Source organism: Neopelma chrysocephalum, unplaced genomic scaffold, assembly GCF_003984885.1.
Source record: "Neopelma chrysocephalum unplaced genomic scaffold, ASM398488v2 Primary Assembly neopelma1_95b, whole genome shotgun sequence".
Lineage (NCBI taxonomy): Eukaryota > Metazoa > Chordata > Aves > Passeriformes > Pipridae > Neopelma > Neopelma chrysocephalum.
Window position 1 is genome coordinate 411,336 of NW_020897758.1, and position 21,214 is coordinate 432,549.

Consider the following 21,214-nt stretch of genomic DNA (forward strand, 5'->3'; position numbering starts at 1 on the left):
ATACTGGGCTGGAAGCTGGGAGACAGTGGGAGCTCTTCAGCCCTCAGCTCAGTCCCCTCTGGCCAGATAATGAGAACCTTGGGATGAAAGGTTTTGATGTTGGGGTTTGGAGATTTTGTTGGAGTTGAGTTTGTTTTTGGAGGGTTGGGAATGGCATGGAGTAGATGGCATTGCTGTGGCTTCAATCACAGGAGATAAAAGTGTATCTGGGCTGCCAGATGCTCCTGGTTATGATCTAGAGAACTGCTGGTGCTGAAAGACAGAAACACAGACTGTTCCCTCACATGTTGGACACTGAGAGCTGGTGGTGCTGGTACAAACTGGGGCTCTCTAGACACCCATTTTCCTCTCTCTTCTCTGGTCTGTGTCCAAACCTGAGTCTGTGCCCCCATCACCTTCATGAATGACCTACTCAGCATCCTCTGAGCATCTCCTCCCGCCTCTGCCACGGGGCTCAGGCACCACTGGGTAGGAGGGGAAGGGTTCAGTGCTGAGCTCACCCCTCCCAGGTGCCACCCAGGAAGATTAATCTGAGTTTCAGGTGTAGTGGGTCCCCCAAACACCCATGTGGAGCTGAGATTGCCTGGACTCTTCCTAAGCAATGAAACAATGTTCTGCCTGGGTGGGACATCGAGGGGTCCTTGTGACTCACCTGCCTCTAAATCCACTCTTGCAGGTAACTGGGGTGTATTTCCATGGATGCATCCCATGCACACATGACATTCCCATGACATTCTCATCCCATCAGTTCAGGGCTGGATTAATGATCTTTGTGTATTTTTTTAACCAGTTTTAAATTACTTTTTTTTTCTTCATTATGAACACATAGGGGTTTAGGATTTATTCTACATTCACTTATTAAGTGCTCAATCTATTCTAGTGCAGCTGTTTTTATTCAATTATTCTTCAGTCTGGCTGCTGTTTTCTCATCATTCTGGTTTGGAATAGGCTTTACTGGGAAGACACTAAGAGGTGACTGATGGTGTTGTATGTCTTTGGACCCCCTATTAAGAGGCTTTAGAAGGCCTGATTTTCCAAGGTGGATGTTTGGAGATTTCTGAAGACCAGACTTAATTCCTACTGCATAGAAAAATGAGTTGCAAGAAGTACAGTGCTTCAAAAACGTGGCCTCTTGAAAATCTGAGGGGACCAATTTTGTGTTACCTTATTCTTCTTGTGCTGCAAGTACAGGAAATTGCAGACTTCATTTGCTGAGCAGCAGGAGACTAAATGACTCGTCTCAGTCTTAAGAGTATTTTTCAAACCCCCATCATGTTGCCTGGGCAGAAAAGAAGTGACTGTATAATGTGAAGGAAGGATGGATGACCAATGTCAGTCTCTTGGGTAAACCTAAGCCATGATATTGTGCCAAAGATGAAAGAGCCTGGAGTCTGTGCTGGTTACATTTAGTGGTGGAACAATTTATTTATAAAAAATATGGATGTTTTCTTCTCTCTGTGTCCATTCTGGGTGTCCCATCCTATCAGGAGTCTGGGCAGGGATCACAGCTTGAAGTGTGGCATCAGTGTCTTCTCAGGTGGCTTTTCTCTTGTCCCAGTGGGTGGGAAGGTTGGATCCCAGGAGTTTTAGCTGGGATACAACCAGGTTGGATCCCAGGAGGTTCCTCAGGACTTTTCATGGTGCAGTGACAGCCTGTGCATATTTGATGGGAGAGAGATGACTGAGGCAGCTGGGCTGGACTGGGACACACCTCCCCCAGGGCACTCCGAGTGCCTCAGTTTGTGTTTGAGGATGGGCAAAACCAGGACATTTGGGTGACTGATCTCAGCCTTTGGGCTGTTTGCCTGCACACAGAAGCAGATGTAGGACACAAGAACACATTCCAGACGAGGGAAAAAAAAGCTTTTGAAGATATTTTGTATTTAGCCTGATGGCCCAGAGCTCCCGAACGGTAACCGAGACCCGCGGTGGGGTCAATGACGAAACTTGTGACTTCTTTGGAGGTGGGAATCTGCTTTTTTTTTTTTTTTTGCCTTTATCATGACACCTGTTGCTCATAGGTACAAATCAAACGAAGAGTATGTGTATGTGCGAGGCCGTGGAAGAGGGAAGTATGTTTGTGAGGAGTGTGGAATTCGCTGCAAGAAACCCAGCATGCTGAAGAAACACATTCGCACGCACACAGACGTCAGGCCGTACGTCTGCAAGTACTGTAACTTTGCTTTTAAAACCAAAGGTAAGAGCTCATGGCTCCTCTGCTCTCACTTATGAGCCTTCCCCGGGGGCACAGGGGAAGGGAAGGCCTTCCCAGGGGCTGGAAAACGCCAGGAGCTGGAGGGAGGGGGCTGAGGGAGTCTTGAACTGGCTGATGTTTTCCGAAGAGCCCTGCATTCCGGCTGCACCTCCCAGCCTGCACCATCCTACTTGTGCTTCTTAAAGGGAATGAGCCTGAAACACAGGGTTTACACCCAAAACCACCCCAGAATGAGAGCAGGAGCTCCAGGCAAACATCCCTGATGGAGCACCTGGATACATCTTTGGGTGGCTTTTCATGCTGGTGCTCTCGAGATCTGTTGGCGCTGCCCATCTTCATCCTCCTCAGTTGCATGTGGCTTCCACATTTTCTATATCATATCAGTAGGCTTTTGTTCTCTAAAGACCTCCATTCCAGAACATTAATTGCCATTAATTAGTCATTAATGATCCACAGCCTCACTGCCACTAGATATTCTTTGCAAGAGCCCTTTGTCATTGCCTCAGTGAGTGTGTGAGTGAACATTGTCAGGAACGTGCAAAAACCAAGAGTCAGTGGGTAATGGGACTTTTCAGAAGTGCCAGAGGTGCCCAGGTCCCTTTAACTCCTCGTAGAAGTCTGATGCTGTGGGTTTGACCACTGTCCCCTCCATCCTTGGTTGCAGCAAGTTTTGTAATAAAGGCGAGGAGTTGAGTTTCTTGATTATAGTTTGACATAAATAATGAGCTCCAGGAGGGTTTGGACAACGCTCTGAGGGACAGGGTGGGATTGTTGGGGTGTCTGTGCAGGGCCAGGAGTTGGACTGGATAATCCCTGGGGGTCCTTCCAACTCAGGATATGCTAAAATGTCCATTTTCTGTAGCTCCATCATTGCAGGTCTCAGAAGATGCCACAGCAGGGATAGTCAAAAACCAGTGTCACCCAAGGGAGTGGCACAGTGTGGGTGTGGGCAGGAGGCACTGGGTGCTGCCTGGGCTGTGGCACGTGTGCTGGCCCAGAAGGGACAGTGGAGGGCATGTCCCTGCTAGAGAAGTGACCCAAACACGGGTGGTTCTGGGAGGGCAGTGCCTGGAGCTTGGCTGGCAAAGCTGGGGGTGATTTCTGGGTAACAACGTGCTGGTTGTCACTGGGACTGTGGGGAAGTGAGACTGAATTCGAGGCCAGATTCTCCTGCTGCAGATCCGAGTGATGGTTCTTTCTCACCCTCCCAGCCTGGAGCTATTTCTGGTTCATTTTCTTCCTCTTCCCCTCTTGCTTTTCCTTTGTTCTGAGGTTTCCCTTTGAGAGGTGAATCCATTCAGCCTCTCCCTTCACTTCACCTTGCTTCCCACCATGCTTCTCTGAGGCTTTTGTTCAGGATGCTGTGATCAAACCATCCTTTTCACCATCTCTCTCTGGCTGCTTTGCTCTTCATCTCTGCTCCCTTGAAGCACAAGATCTGTCAGCACTGACTGTACCCGCTGCAAACAGCCTCCAAGGGGCTTCCCTTCTTTGGCTTGGCATGGGGAAGGGAGCATGGAAATGCTTCCTTCAAAAAAAAAACAACAAACCCAACAACCCCGTGTTGGGATTTGAATGGGAAAGTATCCATTTGCCTATGGATGCATGGAATGGGCAGGACTTCCCTGGATCAGCGATTTCAGGATAAATAGTTGCATGATGGTGACTTGGAATTGCATGAAAAGGGCTCTTTGTTGGGAGGGGAGGGACTGTCAGAGCCTGGCTGTGTCCTGGGGGGTGTTGATACTCCCCAGAACTTGGGGAAAAAGACACAAGGACCTCTGGAAGAGTTGCTGGAGAGTGAGAAAAATGTGTGTTGATAAAACCACCAGCTGCAGAACCAGTGCTGGTGGTGCTGGAGCGTGACCTGGAGGTGCAGGGGCTTTGCAGGACTGGATTTTGCACAGTCCAGAGTGGGTTTGTTTGGGCCCTGATTCATTGGGAGCCTCCTTCGGGGGGGTTGGGGTGGTTTTGCAACCACAGTTCGTTGCAGAATGGAGAAGCTGCAGCTTTTGTGCTGGGCTGCACTGGCAAAAATATGAGCTGAGTTGAAGCTTTTTCAGAAATCAGCTTTCCAAAGTTAATTTTAGCCTTCAGCATGAACTCCAGGGGGATATCTGTGGAGCTGTCTTCATTTTGGCTGTGGTAGATCTCTCCAGCATGATCTAATGCTCTAAACTCTCAACTAGGCTGGAAGCAGTTAATGTTTTTTTTTAGTAATTTTAATGAGGATCTTTATCTGGTTAAAATGTACCTCACCCCCCACCCCTCCCACTCCACAATATCCATATCTGTGTTCCAAGAACTGGGAAAACTTTTACAGCAAAATATTTTTCCCTTTTCATTAATTGTCTGCTTTTTGTGCCTTTCTGTCCCTGGAAGCAAAGCTGTTCCTTTGGGTTACTGAACTGTAGGGGAAATTTATTTTTTATTATTATTTTAAAGCAAATCCACGAGATTTTTTTTGTGTGTGCGTGTGTGCTCATTTAGCTGATGGAAACAACAGTCTTGGAAATTTGCTTTGTAAAGATTTACTTGATTTTGTGTCTCTGGACCAGGTATAAAGGTGCCTCTTTAATGAGGTGTCTCTGCCTCCACTGTGGAGCTCCCCGAAGAGGTTTGTGACCGTGGCCTCCAAGAGGTTGTTTAAAAGAGGTTAAGCAGCTTCTTCATTGTTTTCTTAGCAGGAAGGAAATGGGGAAAAAGCTGCAGTCTTACAGTTTTCCCTTTCAGGAAGGTCAGGAAGAGCTTTTCCCTTGCCCAGCCTTCCCTGGTCCCTCCTTTCCAGCCCCTGGAGGGAAGCACAGCCCCTTGTCCCTCCTCCCCTGGGCTGCCCTGGGGCTGTGGGGCAGCGTTGGCACATTAATGCCCCCCCTGTGCAGACATTCTCCTTCTCCACAGCTATTTTCTGTTCTAGTTCAGCCTCACATGAGCCTCTCTCATCCTGATAACTTCAGTTTCCCCCAAATTTCTGGCCACAGTGTGGGGAACACGCTGTGCCAATGCTGCTGCTTTTGCTGGGGGGTCACCAGGGACAAGAAGCTTCATATTCATTTCAAAGGTGCTGGTGTGAAGGACATCAGTGCCTGTTGGCTGAAGAGACCCATTTGATAGTCTGGGCCACTCACAGTTTCCAGACACCAGACTTCTCCATGTCCTCAGCCACAGCCTTCCTTTAATAAATTAGTTTGCAGTTCCTTAAATCAGCCCCTGACAGGCAGGGAGGTTATTGAACAGGTTCATATATTAAAAGCATTACCCCCTCAGCCTGTGGCTGCACAGTGTATTGTTGTTCCTGCTCCAGGAGACTCAGCTCCTGCTAAGCCTCCTCTGGAAAGTGCGGAGTGGGTCCAACTGGCTGAAATCTCCTGGAGAATGAAGTGCTGGGAGAGCAGGGCAGAGCGAGAGGTGGATTTGCAAAATATCCCCGTGTGCTGGGGCACTGATGGATGCATTTGCAAAATATCCCTGTGTGCTGGGGCCCTTCCTTAATGACTGGGAGGAGGGAAAGGCTCCGAGCATCCCTGTGGAGCCACTGCTGGGAGAAGGGTTTGGTCCCTCACAAACCTCCAGCGGGATGAGAACAAAATTATCCTCAGGAATTTGCTGTTCCCTTCCGCAACGTGGTGTTCTGGGAACAGAAAATGACCCAATGGTCCAGACAGGAGATGAAACACTGTGAGCAAAAAGGTTCTTTAACCAGAGAAAGGTAAAAAAAAAAAAAAAGGAATGAGGGCTGGAAGTGAAGGACTGGTGAGTTCAGTGAAATATTAACTGTTATTTTGTCTAAATAGTGCTGCTGTTAAAGGCTCAGCACAAGCCTTAATGGAAAATGTGCTAATTCCCAGGATTTTGGAACCTGCACACCCAGCCTGGGTACCCTTCTGGAAGAACAGTTTTGATAGGTTTGATCCAGAAGGTGACTCATATTTTATAGCCCATATCAATACAGGGCAGGCCTGAAGTGCAAATTCTCTCCTTTAATCTTTATGTCAATAAGGATAAAAGATAATAATAAAAAAAAATTAAATTGAAATATTTTGCCCAACGAATGACATAAATTAAAACTTTCCTTCTCATAAAGTCTCACCTGAGGACATTGTCTCCACACTGAGACCTAAATCAAGGCCTGTGCATTATTTAAATCCCACATAAAATCTGGTCCAAGGATCTGTCTGGGATGAAGAGCATTGGCCTGTGGCTGATTCCCTCACAGCAAAATCATAACAGCCATGGAATGGTTTGGGTTGGAAGGGACCTTAAAGCCCATCTCATTCCACCCCCTGCCATGGGCAGGGACACCTTCCACTAGCCCAGGTTGCTCCAAGCCCTGTCCAACCTGGCCTTGGACACTTCCAGGGATCCAGGGGCAGCCACAGCTTCTCTGGGCAACCTGTACCAGGGCCTCCCCACCCTCCCAGCCAACAATTCCTTCCCAATATCCCATCTATCCCTGCCCTCTGGCAGTGGGAAGCCATTCCCTGTGTCCTGTCCCTCCATCCCTTGTCCCCAGTCCCTCTCCAGCTCTCCTGGAGCCCCTTTAGGCCCTGCAAGGGGCTCTCAGCTCTCCCTGGAACCTTCTTTTCTCCAGGGGAACCCCCCCCCAGCTCTCTCAGCCCATCCAAATGGGAATTTGCTGCAGCTGTTGCTCTCCTTGCAAACTATTTTAAAGGAGAAATATGAAAATACTTCAGTCCTGGGAGCTGTGCTCATGTCCTGGTGCTGCCTCGATGCTCAGATCACACAGTTGGTCACTTGTTGGTTTTGTTCGGGGTTTTTTTGTTGGTGGTGCTGAACTGATCAGATTTAATAGGAGAACTAGAAAGCTTTGTGTATCCCCAACACAGACAGGATCATTTTTTCAGGAATCTTAATGTTTCTGTTCCCTATATTTTGCTTTAACTCCGTCACCTTTAAAATACAATAACGGATATTCCAAAAAATTAATTTCCCTCTTTAAATTGAACTGGGAAATCAGTTCTAGTCCCTATTAAGCTGCTTTAGGTGCTTTTGGAACACTGGAGTTTTAGCTTTCTCCAAACAACACAAGGATTTAAGCTGCTTGAAGTCCAAAATAAGAGCTCACAGCATCAGAAGGGCTTAAGCAGCTGGAAGGCAGAGTTGTGGGCAGGCGTGGTGAGAGCTGTGCTGACACTGCCTGTGCTCCTCCAATGGCTGCAGAGGGCTCCCAGCCTCCACCCATTCCTGAAGTTATTTAAATAGAGCCAGTTTATTCCAAATCTGGGAATTTTTTGGTGAACAATCCTTAGTGAGACCCATTTACCTGCTTAGGGTTCAGTGTAGGTGCTCTGCTGTCGAAATCCAGCTTCTCGGCCTCGTGGCTTCTCTCCTGCTCTTTCCAATCTGTTTCTTCCAGGGTTTTCAAGGAAGAGATGCTGTGTGGGTTTCGGGGGTTTTTTTATTATTATTTTTTAAGTTGGGAGCCAAAACTCTGGAAGGCAACAAGTCTTTCCTGGTAGGATTCATATCCAGCTTTTACTTAGGCAAAGTGGTGTTGATTTTCCTGGAAATCTGCCGAAGGACTTTAGCGTTTAATCCTGCCAGCATTAATTAAGGGGTCTAAAAAAACACAAACTAGAGGAAGAGCCCTGATAAGATAAATATCCTTGTCCTCCAAATTACTCCCAGGATGATAACTCAGCCCCTCAGCTGGTGGAAAGGAGGCTCCAGCTTTTAACTTCCTTAGACTGTTGCACAGGGGTCAGATGAGAATCCATCCTGCTGAATCTCCCTTCCCTGAAAGGATTCCAGCATCCCTCTGTTTGGTTGGGATTTCTCTTGATGTGCTGGGATGGGCAGGGGCAGATTTGCACCCAGAGCTTTGCAGGGTGATCTTGTTCATCAGTGTTGGGTGAATGAACGAGGACGAAGGAAGAGAGAAAGCAGAAAAAAAGGAGAAGGGGAAGGAAAGCAACACTTGCAGTGAGTTGGTGCTTTGGTGTTTGGCCAAAGGAGGGTGAGGGAAAAGAGAAAGCAGAAAAAAGTAGAGGGGGAAGGAAAGCAACTTTTGCAATGAGTTGGTGCTTTGGTGTTTGGCACGAACTCGTTGGCACGGGGGTTGGCACTGCCTGTGCTGAGGCTCCAGCTCCCCCTGAGCCTGCTGGGGCAGGAAGGGCAGCAGCCAAGGGATGCCTTGCACAAGGACAGCTGCCTCCAGGGAAGGCAAAGGAAAAGGGAAGTGACACTGGTGGCTTCTGGCAGCGTTTGGGAACCCAAAGTGCTGCTCAGGAGGGAGCTGGGCACAGCAGAGGGGCAGGGAGTGGAGGGTTGGGGGCTGAGATCTCATCCCTGCCCTGCTCCTGCAGCAGCAAGGGAGAGGGAGAGGGATGGGAGGGCACTGGGGCTGAGGGAGCAGGAGGGACCTTTGTGTCCCAGCAGCCTTTGGGCCGCTGAGAGGGCCACGGTGGCCACTGAGGCCCACTGAGAAATTTAGCTTTATTTCTCCTACCCTTTATTTTTCTCTCTGTCCCAACTACTTTCCCCTCTTGGACAAATTTGTTCTGCATTGCCCTTGGCTGTAAGTGGGGTTAATTACTGTCTAATTAACCCCTGTCATTTGGGAGGTGGAATTAGAGAGGTGCCCACGAGTTATCCCATCCCCCTGGCCCGGCCCTGCAGTACAGGGGGGCTGCAGTCCTGCCCCAGCCACTGCCTTCAGCAGCCCCCTCCCATCAGGAATTAATGTTATCCCCTCTGGAATTACTGTAATCCCCTCCTGGTGCAGCCAAAGCCAGATGGATGGAGAACAGGGAATTCCTGAGCTTGTCTGGGGGCTGTGGCAGCACCAAAATTCCTGGTGGGTGCCCCCTCCCCACTCATCCCACCGTGGCATCACAGCTGAGCTCAGGGGTGGCACAGAGAGAACCAATGACCCCCTGGTCCCAGCAGGGCTTCCTTGGGCTGATTTTCTGTTCCTTGTCCCTGCAGGGGCTCCAGGCAGGGCTTTGAGCAGAGCTGGGTCCCTCTGCCAGCCAGGCTGGCATGGTTGTGATGGACAGGCAGCAGCAGCAGGACTTGGTTTCAACACTTTGACTCAGTTTGTATTTTTCCAAGTCAGATCCAACATTAAATTCCAGTTCCATGAGGCCACGATTTGGACTTGTTGGAGATTTTCATTGAGACAGTTTTTCATGTTCAAACGATGGTGATTCACTGGAACCACGAGAACATCTCTTGTCTCACTGGGTGTCTTTGGGTCCACAACAAAACTCCTGATGAAAGGTGGAGAAAGAGGGGTTTGGGTTTGATCTGGAGCAAAGACCTGAGCCAGGCTGGCCTCCTCCTCCCACCTGAGTGTCCTCACTGTGGGGCTGAGGGTATTTCAGCTGAAAAATAATAAATCTCTCTTACTGGAGCTGGTTTGCTGCATTTAAATTATTAAATATCCCTTGAATCCACATCCAGGTTGGGTGCCAGATACACAGGGATATATAGTCAGCCTTTGTCTCTCCTGGTCTTTCCTGTTGGAGCTGTTCCATTTTGGATAAAATGGGCTAAATAAATAATTTGTGGGCTGAAGAGAAACTGAGTTAGATGGTTCTGGGGCTCTTCTGAGATGTGAGGGCGTCACAGGTAATTCTCTGCTCCAGTGAGCAGCTGCTTATTTATTTCTGCTGTCCAGAGCAGCAGAGCAGAGGTTGATAGAGGCCCTCTGTGCTCCACCAGCTCAGGGACCTGGGGACTCTGTGGGTTGCAGGACACCAGCTGAGGGAGCTCAACCTGCAGGGAATGTTGCAATAAAGTCAGAGAATTCACTTTTTCCTTTTTTTTTTTTTTTTTTTAATTTTGGAGAGAAAAACGAGCCTGGTGTTCCTTCCTCCCCTCCAAGTCAGCTCCCAGGAGGGCTGATGGCACATCCTGGGAATGGGGAGTGCTCAGCCAGCTCCTGGGCTGTGCTGGGGAATTAAACAGCCCTTGGTGGAGCTTCAACAGAGCCCAGGTTTCTTCTCATCCTCCTCAGCCCATAAATCCCGTTCCTGGAAGTGTCCAAGGCCAGGTTGGATGGGGCTTGGAGCAACCTGGGCTAGTGGAAGGTGTCCCTGCCCATGGCAGGGGGTGGCACTGGATGGGCTTTAAGGTCCCTCACAACCCAAACCATTTATGATGGATTATACATATACATTTATAAATATATTAATAAATATATTAATATATTTATTTATTAATATAAATATATTTATTATAAATACATTTATAAATATATATTTAGATGTATATAAAATATATATATTTGTAAATATATTTCTATATATATATAATAGGTGGAGACAACAGGTAAAATGAGACCTTTTTCTTTATTTCTTTATTTCTCCTACCCCTTGTTTTTCTCTCTGTTCCACCTACTGTTCCCCCTTGGACAAATGTTCCCCTTTGTTCAGCATTTCCCTTGGCTGTAAGTGGGGTTAATAACTGTCTAATTAACCTGGGAGGTGGGAGGTGGAATTAGAGAGGTGCTCCCTGAGGCCCTGATGCTCACTGGTTTTCCCATCCCCCTGGCCCAGAGGGGGGACGAGTGTCCCCCACAGCCCCTCCTCCCCTTCCCAGGGGCTGCTCTTCCCATCCTGGCCCCAAGAAAACCTCATTTTCTCAGTGCTGGCAGACCCCGTGTCCCAGAGGGTGTCCAGGACTCCTCAGAACTTTTCCCTGGCACTTTGGTTCATGCCAGAGCCCCTGAGCCATCCTGCCGAGGGAAAAGAGGGTTTAGATGCTTTTTTCCTTGTTGCTGCCAACTCTCACCCTCGTTTTATGGTAGAATCATGACATTGTTAAGGTTGGAAAAGCCCTCTAAGATCACTGAGTCCAACCTAACCCAGTATTTCCAAGGCTAAACCATGTCCCCAAGTGCCACATCTCTGGGTGTTTTGAACCAGGGTAGAACCAACCCTGTGGTGCTGAAGAAGTTCTCACCTCCAGGTGTGCTGGGATGAGGTGGGAGGTGATGCTGCATTGAGATGTTTCTCTGCCCTACTTTCCTACCATTGTTCCTTTGCTGCACCATCACAGCTGAGAGCAACCCAGGACTTCTCTTCCCCCCAAGCCCAAAAGTGTGTCCCGACAGCTTTTTCAGGTTGCACAACACCTGAAAGGTCCCACGACCCTTCCAGCACCTCCTCTTGCACCCCAGTGCAGCAGCAAAGGGACAAAGGGAGGACTTGGCCTTGTGTCACAGGGTATTTGTCAAGGACAGATTTGGCCTGGGGACAGTCAGGGATCTCTGTCTGGCTCAGAGCCACAGTTTTGACTTGTAACTGATGAAAAAAAAAAAAAACCTAAAAAAAGAGCCATATTCGACCAAAATCTGTTTTCTGCTTCTTTTCAGGGAATCTGACTAAACACATGAAGTCAAAGGCCCACAGCAAAAAATGTCAGGAGATGGGCGTGTTGGTATCTTCACTGGTGGATCTGGAAGCCGAGGAAGGTAAAACCCTTCACATTATAAACATTATAAATGTTATAAAGCTGCTGTTGATGCTGAGAGAGGGCAGGAGCTCCTTGGATCATCCTTCCAAAGATGAGGAGAGGTTTTATTCAGCCCAGGCTCCTTCCAGCAGCCAGGGGAGGTTTCTCTGTGTGTGGGGTGGAGTTTGGGGCCATCCTGGGGGGGCTGCACCAGTGGGACAGGCTGGGAGCTCGTGTCTCCTTGCTGGGGGTTGTGTGTTAGAGGTGAACGTAGTGGTGGTGCTGGTTGATGGTTGGACTTGGTGATCTTGGAGGTCTTTTCCAACCTTAATGATTCTGGGACTCTGCCTGAAGTACTTTGGCTGCAGACAGAGGACAGGGGTGGGTGGGCAGCACCCTGAACATGGCCCAGCACTGGGGGTGGGCTCTGTGCACCAGAATAAATAGTGAACCTGCGGCATGAGAAGGTGTTTTGGGGTGTCTTAGGAGGGAGCTGAGGAGCCTGACTGCTCTGGAAGAGCCCAGGTCTCTCCTGGATGTGGAGGGAGTCTCGAAGCAGCAGAATGGGACCCACCCCGAGGATGCATTTCCTGAGGCTGTGAACCCCCACCTTGGTGCTGCAAGCACAGTTTGATGGGTGGAGGAGAAAAGCCAGCCCTGGCACCCCAGATTAGGGTCTGGCAGCACATTTTACTGGAGCCAAGGTGGTGAGAGTGAGTGTGGGGGTGACCCTTCAGCCCATGGCCCCTGCAGGCAGTGGGGGTGTTCCTGCAGAAGGGATGGACACCAGCAGTGCAGGAATATCAGGTGATCCTCTTCTCCTGAAAGGGCCTTCAGAGAAGGACTTTTCCACCAGGATCATCTTCTAGGGACCTGTCCAACTTACTGTATGTGGCTGATCCCAGGCTGTTCCAAATTCCCAGTGCAAACCTGGGCTGCACCTGGAGGCACTGGGGATCCCAGGGACATCACAGGGGGAACCTATTTCCCTCATCCCTTACTCTCATGTGTCCATGGGTAGGATGAAGGTGAATCGTGCAGGTCAGCAACTGTCTGGAAGATTTCTCAGCAGGGAAAGAGCCAGGAAAACCAAAATAACATGGGGCTCTGACATTTAGTGTCATCATTCTGAGTGCTTTACGAGAAGATACATTTCCCCTGACTCACCTGCTTCCTTCTTTCATCTCCTTCTGCACAAACACACACACAAAGTCTGTCCAGGGCTCTGTAGATTCGGGAGTGAGTCTGTTCTTGGAGAAGGACTCTCTTATCTGCTCATTTCCCCCCTGGTTTAAGGTGTGTGCAGCTGCATTTCCCTGCAGTCCTCCCAAGAAGCAAATCTCCTCCTGAGACAACCAGTCCTGTCTCCATCAGAAAAGCTGAGGAAGATCTCCAAGCTGGGAGATGAAGAAACACAGGGGAGTCTCAGGTGTACTTGGCAGTTTGTGCCAGGAAAGGCTCTTTAACCCAAACGATTGGAGGCTGGGCAGGGTCGGGCTGTGGGTCCCCAGGGAGCAGTGGGATGTTCTGATCATTGCTATTCTGTGTCCTTCAGCAAGACCCTGAGCGTTCAGGGCTCAGAGGAATGATGGGGATGAAGCTTTAGGGGCAGAAGAGCTCAAGTCCCCATGAAATTTGGGGTGTTTTGCATTCAACAGGCCATTCACATTTATAGGAAACATTGCACAGCTCGAGAGGGGAAAAGGCTCTGGGAGCACAGGTGATCCTCTTCTCCTGAAAGGGCCTTCAGAGGAGGACTTTTCCACCAGGATCATCTTCTAGGGACTTGTCCAACTTACTGTATGCAGCTGATCCCAGGCTGCTCCAAATTCCCAGTGCAAACCTGGGCTGCATCTGGAGGCACTGGTGCCTGGGCCCATCTGCAGGCAGAGCCCACAGCACTGCCTCTGTCCCAGGGAATTTATTCCTGGGTAAAACCCTCGATGCCACAGAGCAGGGGGGTGTTCCTGTTTGTATGGCATGATCACAACACCACTGCCCCTTCCTGGCTGCCACCCCAGCAGTCCCAGGGTGAAAGGAGCCCTTTTGGATGACTTCAGCAGCTTTTTCCCTGTTTCACCCCCTGTCTCACGCCAGACAAGTTTGATCCCCCCATCCCTGGTCCTCATTCTGCCCCAGCACACGAGGGTTTGCTGACAAGGGGTTAAAATGAACTCCATCAACCACAGGGTGCCAGGGTTATTTTTGTAAAGTGAACATCAGCTGAGCCAGTCCTGGAGTGGGAGCCAGGGAATGTGAACTGGGCAGGAACAACAAACACTGCTTATCACCCCCTCCCCTGCTGGGGGCAGGTCCATCCCAGACCTTATTGGGAACGGGGCTGTTCCTGGGACGTGGGCAGTGCCACACACTCCTCCTCCAGAGGTGATTAAAAATCACTCACTGTTCCCCTGCAGGACAGGGTTGGCTCTGCTGCAGCTGCAGCTCCTTGTGCTGGGGTGGTGCCAGGGTGTCACAGGGACACTGTGCCCACCAGGCATCGCCCACTGGCACCTCCAAGGTGCTTTATGGCTGAAGTTTTGGATATTAAAGCTTAGAAATGCTGCCCCTGCCGTGCTGAACCCTTGGGGTATCTCCACGTTTGTTAGTGAAGTGCTGGGGATGTTTGCAGGCACTGGCACACCATCATCTCAACTGCAGGAGCAACCAACAACCAACCCTCTGTGGCTCAGCTCATCAACCACACTGCCAAAAAGTGCTGAGCACAGTTTGGGACTCAGCATTCCTGCCCAGGGGGCTGGATGGGGCTGCTCCGGGTTGGGGGAACAGAGATGCAACAGAGAACGAGCTGAGGGGGCTGTGGGGCTTTGGCACTGCCCTGTCCTGGGTCACATGTGTCTCTTGACCTGGACTGCCCATGGCTCAGCAGAGATGAGCTCAGCTGGTTGGATCCTGGGGCTAAAAACACCCAGGGTGTGGTTTGATCCCATATGGGCCATTCACTGACGGGTTGGACTCTGATCCTTGGGGGTCCCTTCCAACTCAGAACATTCTGTGATTCTCTACACAAGCTGTAGGAGACACCTGAGAAGTCCCTCTGGTGACCAGTCCCAAAGCCCAGGGATCCCCAGGGCAGTGCTCCCCTCCCCTTTCAGGTTTGGCTTCTGGCTCAGCCCTGCTGTGGTCACCTGGGAAATCAGGGATTGAGGACAAAGGAGAAAGGAAGAGCCAGCACTGCCAGCCCCCTTTGTCCCCTTGCCCAGTGCCTTTCCTGATGCCCAGGGATGGACCAAGGGCTCTCCCAGGCCATGGAGAATAAATATCCAGCCAAGGCTGAGGATGTCTGACCTGGCTGACTCCACCTCAAGGGGTGGCTTTCTTCCTTTTAAATCTTCTTGAGCTCTTGGCTCTTCTTCAGCTCTTCAGAACAACCTTTCCAGCAGGCAGAGCTGTGCTGGGCTTTGCTGTGCCCTTTCCAAAGGAGGACATGGCCTAAAGCAAACCCAGTGGGGGATTTTGCAGGAGCCATCCCAAGGGAGAAGTGTTGGTGTGGTGGGAGCAGTGGGAGAGGGAGGCTGCTCCTGTGTGATATTGCTGGAAAAATCTTTCAGCCCAGGAACTCACTTTAAATAATTGATTCGCTGATGGTCTCCAGAAATCTCTCCCTGCTCTTACCCCACACGTGGGTGATGCTTCTGCAGGTCACTAAAGTCATGGAGATTCTCCAGGGCTGGAGCCCCTCTGCTCTGGAGCCAGGCTGGGAGAGCTGGGGGGGTTCCCCTGGAGCAGAGAAGGCTCCAGGGAGAGCTGAGAGCCCCTTGCAGGGCCTAAAGGGGCTCCAGGAGAGCTGGAGAGGGACTGGGGACAAGGGATGGAGGGACAGGACACAGGGAATGGCTTCCCACTGCCAGAGGGCAGGGATAGATGGGAAGGAATTGTTGGCTGTGAGGGTGGTCCAGGTTGCCCAGAGAAGCTGTGGCTGCCCCTGGAATCCCTGGAAGTGTCCAAGGTCAGGTTGGACGGGGCTTGGAGCAACCTGGAATAGTGGAAGGTGTCCTTGCCCATGGCAGGGGGTGGAATGAGATGATCTTTAAGGTCCCTTCCAACCCAAACCATTCCTGACTCTATAATCAAAGCTGGTTAGGAAGAGAGGAAAGTGGCTGTGAAATATTGGTTGCATAATTCTAAAAGAACAACTGTTATTTTAAACCTTTCCATTATAGAACTAATGAATCACATTAATTGAATGTCACTGCTGAAAACCTGAAAATCCAACATCCTATTTATGCTCCGTGGAGTTGGAGCTCTGACGACATCAGGGCTCCCTTCACCAGGCCAGGGAAATGTTTTCCCTTGTGATTCCAGAGCCATTCACCCCCAGGTCACACAGGGTTAACGCCCTGGGTGAGTGTTGTGAAAATCCCTGTGGGTGTGAAAGCCCTGCCAGGCTCAGGAAAAGGGAGGTCTGGGAGGGGATGAGGCTGAGCTGCTCTCAGCCTTCGGCCTCATGGATAGAGAAGGTCTAAAAAGCCCCAGGAAGGTCCATGGGCATCCCCAGGTCAGCTGGGAGAGCCCTCAGGCAGCAGGATGGGACCATCAGCTGGGGCACTGGGTGTTGGCCACCAGGAAATCACTGACCCCTGAGTGTTTGAGGTTGGACAGTGCTGAGCCCCCCTGGCTGCAGAGGGTTCCTGGAAGGGACTCCCCTCCCCATGTTGCTGTTGGCTGTGAGGCTGCTCCTGGAATGCCTTGTGCTGTCTGGAATTTATTGCATTATGCAAGAAATCCGTGTAATTTTAGAATTACCAAAAAAAAAATATAAAAAGACACAGTCCCCATTTCCTCCCATGGAGGCAGATCCCTGGTGTTTGTGTAAAGGGGATGGGCTGCCGGGCAGGAATGCAGGAAGGTGCACTTGGGAAGGTGTGGGACCAGGGGATGTTTCCTTGCTCCCCTCCCAGCTTCTTTTTCACCTGGTTAAAGCCAGCACTGGACTTCTGCTGAAAATTGAAATTCTGCTCCACGAGCAAGGAGGCCCATTGCTCACAAATGTCAAGTAAACACTAACTAAGGCAGCCAAGAAGATGGTCAGAAAATGGGATTTTGTACTGTAATGATTGGGGCTATTTGGATGGATGAGAAAATAACATAAAAATGGCAGAAAGGTGCATGAGAAATCAGAGCTCACAGCTGTGTCACACCCCTTGTTCCCAGAGGGGGGGGTTGCAAAGAGTAACCACAGTGTCCTCTTTCTTCTTTGCAAAGAGGCTCAGAACTAGAAATTAAAGGACTATTTTAATTAAATAATAAAAAAAGGACTAGAATTTCCACGTGACACAAAGCAGAGCAGGAAGGTTGCTGTGCTTTCCTTTGGGGAGCAGCAGTTCCTAAAACTCCCTGGATTATTTTAAACTGGGGTTATATTTCACTCGATTGTTTTTATTTCTATTTAAGGGGCCGAAGAAAGCAAAGGGTGTTACTATAAAAGGAGATTGGAGTATAATTCCTCACTCCTGCCTTGGTTTTGCTACCAGTTGGGTGGAATAACCTCAGAATAAATAGTGACATGAAATGGAAATGAAATGGAGTCAAACCCTCAGCCAAAGCCATCGACAGGACACACTCTCACTAGTTCCCTCTCTCTTCCTTCCTCCATCCCTCCCTCCCTCCCTCTCTGTCTTCTCCTGACCTGCCCCTTCTCTCCCCATGAGCTCAGCAGATGGATCTGGGTTGCCAGAAGCCCAGACTGAGGTCTGAGCTCTGTTCCTGCCTGCTGGAATCATGTCAGGAAGCCAAGGCAGATTCCCTTGGGGCTGTCCCAGGACTCACTGAAACGTGTCCCATGGTGGCAAATGCAAACTGGCCTCATGTTCCCCTCCCTGCAGACTCCTGCCCTTGGCCAGTGCCCATCCCTGGTGTGACTGGAGCCAAAAACTGAGCCCACCCAGGGCAAGGCTCTCCGAGGGTGAGGCACTGTCTGTCCCAAACCCCTCGAGATGTCAAACCCCAACAGCACAGTCAGGGGCTGGCTCATGACTCTGACAGGGAAGCACATTCCTTTTCCAAGCCAGAAATATGCAGGGCTCACCCTGCAGCTGGGAGAGCTGCTTGTTTGGAATAATGTTTGTTCTGAGCTCAGTTCCTTGGGGAGTTTGCAAACAGCCCTGCACTGGATCCTGGGCCCAGCACCCCCCTCACTGTGCAGGGGTTTGCAATGCAGGCTGTCCATGGAGAGCTGGTCCTTCCCTCCATGCTGGCAGAGCTCTGGCTTTATGGACCAGTTAACAGATATTTGGGAATGGGATGGGAAGCAAATGAGAAGCTCCTTTCCGTCTCAGTTTTCAGGCTGACTCTTGGATGGATAATCAGCCATGGGAAAATGCCTGTCACTGGTCATGCCAAATACTTCATGAGCATTTAGTAAGGCCCTGGTATTCCAAATAAACAAAATCAGATGTTTTATTCATGGATCACAGTGAGTTCTTGCTGTGTGGCTGTGTCCCCTCTGCAAAGCACCTGCCAGGTGAGGTCCAGCCTCAGCATCAGCTCCAGTTCATGTCCCCTCTGCAAACCAGCTCCCAGGTGAGCTCAGGATCAGCTCCCTTTGCTGTCCCCTCGGGTTGGTCCTGCTGGCAGATGGCAGCTGGGAAAGGGAAACTGCTCCAGCGCTCAGCAGAGGGGAAACAGTGTCCCAGGCTGAGCTGCTGGGGACAGGGGCCAGCAGTGCTGCTGGTGGTGCCACACCGGTGCCAGAGCAACATCCAGGCTGCCAGAGCCAGGACCAGGTGTGTCCCAGCAGCTCTGCCCCATCCTCGGGGTGCTCAGGGCTGGCAGAGCTCGGTGAACTCGTGTTTATCGGCCCCTCCAGAGCGGGGGGGACTCGCAGCCTCCTGCCAGAGCAGTTCCTGGAGCTGCAGTGACATCCAGTGGCTGCTCCCGACGGACCCGTCGGGGCTGAGCCCGCACTTTGCCGGGATCGCTGCACATCTGGGAACAGCAGCTCTGTGTCTGTGCAGAGCAGGGACCTGCCTGGGAGCTCGTGCTGAGCTCAGAAGGCTCCTGCTGGCCCCCAGAGCAGGAGAGAGATGCTGTATTTTTACCTGCAGAAATGTTTACAATCCTTTAGAATTTGCTTTCTGTACCTCCCTCACTGTTTACAAGCCCTGATTTACAAAGCATCCCCGTGCAAGGCCTTCCACACACAGATCCCAAACCCTCTGCCACAAAGGAGTATCTGTATCACAGCTGGAATTTATCCAATCAAGGGAAAATCCACAGAGGGTCTGTCAAGCCCATTGTTTGACTTTTAGTAAAAGGTCTGTCTTGTTAATGTTTAACTGGCAGGAAATCGAGGCAGGAAAAGGCCCAACACCTGGAGGAGGGGAACTCTGACATGTTTTTGGAGACACCATTGCAACAAATACTCATAAAATCCCCACTCAAGGTGACAGTGCTGCCGTTTCCATCATCTCTTAAAGGCCTTTTTCTGTATGTGTTGACAGAGCAATGGCTGGAATTGAAATTGGGGTAGAGCAGGAGGTCCCAGTGGTGGGATTCACTGGGGTCTACTGGGAATATTGGGAGTGCAGTTGGCACAGAGGGCAGGACTGATCAGGTCTAGAAAAGAGCCAGGTCCTCTCTCTCCTTGTGCCCTTAGGACTCGTGAGCAGGTTTAGCACAGCCCCTGTGTGTGTGTTTGACACTCTGTTCTGTGTTTTCCATGCCCCCAGGAACCAGTGAAGACCTATTCCAGGACTCTGAGGGGCGGGAGGGATCCGAGCCAGTTGAGGAACACCAGTTTTCAGACCTCGAGGAATCTGACGATGATGATGACAATGAGGATGAGGAGGATGAGGAGGAAGAGGAGAGCCAAGATGAGCCCCCTCTGAAGTTGCCTGAAGGCACACACACCACCCTCCTGCTGCACTCTTCAGGTGGCTCTCCATCTTCTCAAGAGGAAGGCACTGAAACAGCATCATCCTTAGCCCAAGACACCGTTTCCAGCACCCAGAAAGCAGGTGAAGGCCAGCAGGCCTCGTCCTCAGGGCTGGAAACCAAGTGGTCAGCAGACAGCAGTGACATTGCTGTGTGCCACAGCTTCTTGAGTCTCCACAGACCAGCTTTGACCTCCACCGAACAATTGGCTTCTGCTGGAAGAGAGTCTGTCACCAGGCCACAGATGTCCTTGGCCATGGACCTGTCACCCTCCAAGGACACCTCCCCCAGGAGAAGGTGGTCTCCCAGCCAGGACTCTGGCAGAGGTGGCAGCAGACCAATGCTGGCGAGGAAGCACTTGTTAACCAAAAACGAAACGTCGCCCAAGAGGTTCTCCCCCACTGCAGAACTGTCCTCTCTGAGGTGCCTGTCCCCGGGGAGGGGGTTGACTCCTTGCCAGAGGGTCTCTCCCAGGAGAGAGGCATCTCCTCTCAGATGTGTGTCACCAAGGCTTGAGCTGTCACCCAGCAGGCATCTGTCCCCCAGGAGAGAGCTGTCCCCACGAGCACAGCTCCCCCCAGAAGGAGAGGTCTCCCCTGGGAGACACTCCTCACCCAGCAGAGACGTGTCATCCGTCAGATACTTATCCCTGAAGAAAGTCTTGTCTCCAGGCTCCCTGGAGTCGCCCAGGTACCCATTCCCAGGGAAAGAGGACTTGCCTGGCACTAGCAAATCAGCAGCAGATGACAAAGTTCCAAGCTCATATCAAGCCCAGCACGGGATATTATCTTCGATGCCTCTACCTCACAGGTTCTTTGGCAAAAACATACAGCTCTACGAGTCCAAGCTGGTAAGTTCAGCCCCCTCCTGCCTCCTAAACCCCACAGTAGGTTCTCTGATGTGGCCTTTAAGGAAGGTTGTCATGCCAAGGGGACGGTGACTCTGTGACCAATGTCACAGAAAAGGGACAGTGGGCAGCAATGGGCTTTGTACCCATTTGGGTCCTGCCCTTCTCAGTTGAAGAGAAATAAAGTTGTCCCTTCTCCAAGGGGTTATTTCCACTCCTGCCCCAACCTGTGTCCTGCTGAGACAAGCAGCAAGGACAAACACTTAATGACTAATTGTCACTAAGAGCCTTTTTGTTCCTGGGAATTCCAAACCCATCTCTGAGATCTCCCCAGCTGGGGGGAAGCTGTGACAGTTCTGCACTGGTCAGTGGCCTGAACCAGATCTGAAACAGCCCTTGGTGCCTCCTGGGCTGTGTTAGGCCTCTGTTAGAGGAACTGCTGGGAAATGTTTCTTTGGACATCTCTGATTCCATCTCGCTTCTCTCTTCAGCACAGAGAGGTGCTTCCCACTGGGTCCAGAAAACTATTTAATGTTTCTGCTGGACATCCCAAACCCTGTGGGTAAAGGGAAGTGGCACATTCCTCCCACTGCTCCAGGCAGGTTAATGTCTGGTGTGGTGGAACGTTTCCCATTCCTCTGGAGTGCCTGGCTCTGCTGTAATTTGTGAACATGAGTTGCTCTGCTGTGACACTGGTGTGAGGAGAGGCTCCACCCTTAGGGGCTGCACTGGGAAGGGAGAGGCCTTTACACAGCCCCTGGAGAACCTGCCATGGCAGATGCTGGCCCAGGTCCTCTCCAGAGCAGCCACGCTGCCCCCTGTGCGTTCCTTCCTCA

The 21,214-nt window shown here is 50.7% G+C and overlaps 1 protein-coding gene across 1 annotated transcript in view; it reads left to right on the top strand.

The window, feature by feature from the left end:
• Positions 1–21,214, top strand: part of HIVEP3 (human immunodeficiency virus type I enhancer binding protein 3) — a 289,763-nt gene that overhangs the window by 260,537 nt on the left and 8,012 nt on the right. Inside the window, exons 8-10 of the mRNA XM_027694016.1 lie at positions 2,022–2,197; positions 11,556–11,654; positions 19,327–20,381. Coding sequence (XP_027549817.1) covers positions 2,022–2,197; positions 11,556–11,654; positions 19,327–20,381 — 1,330 coding nt within the window. The remainder of the gene's footprint in view (positions 1–2,021; positions 2,198–11,555; positions 11,655–19,326; positions 20,382–21,214) is intronic.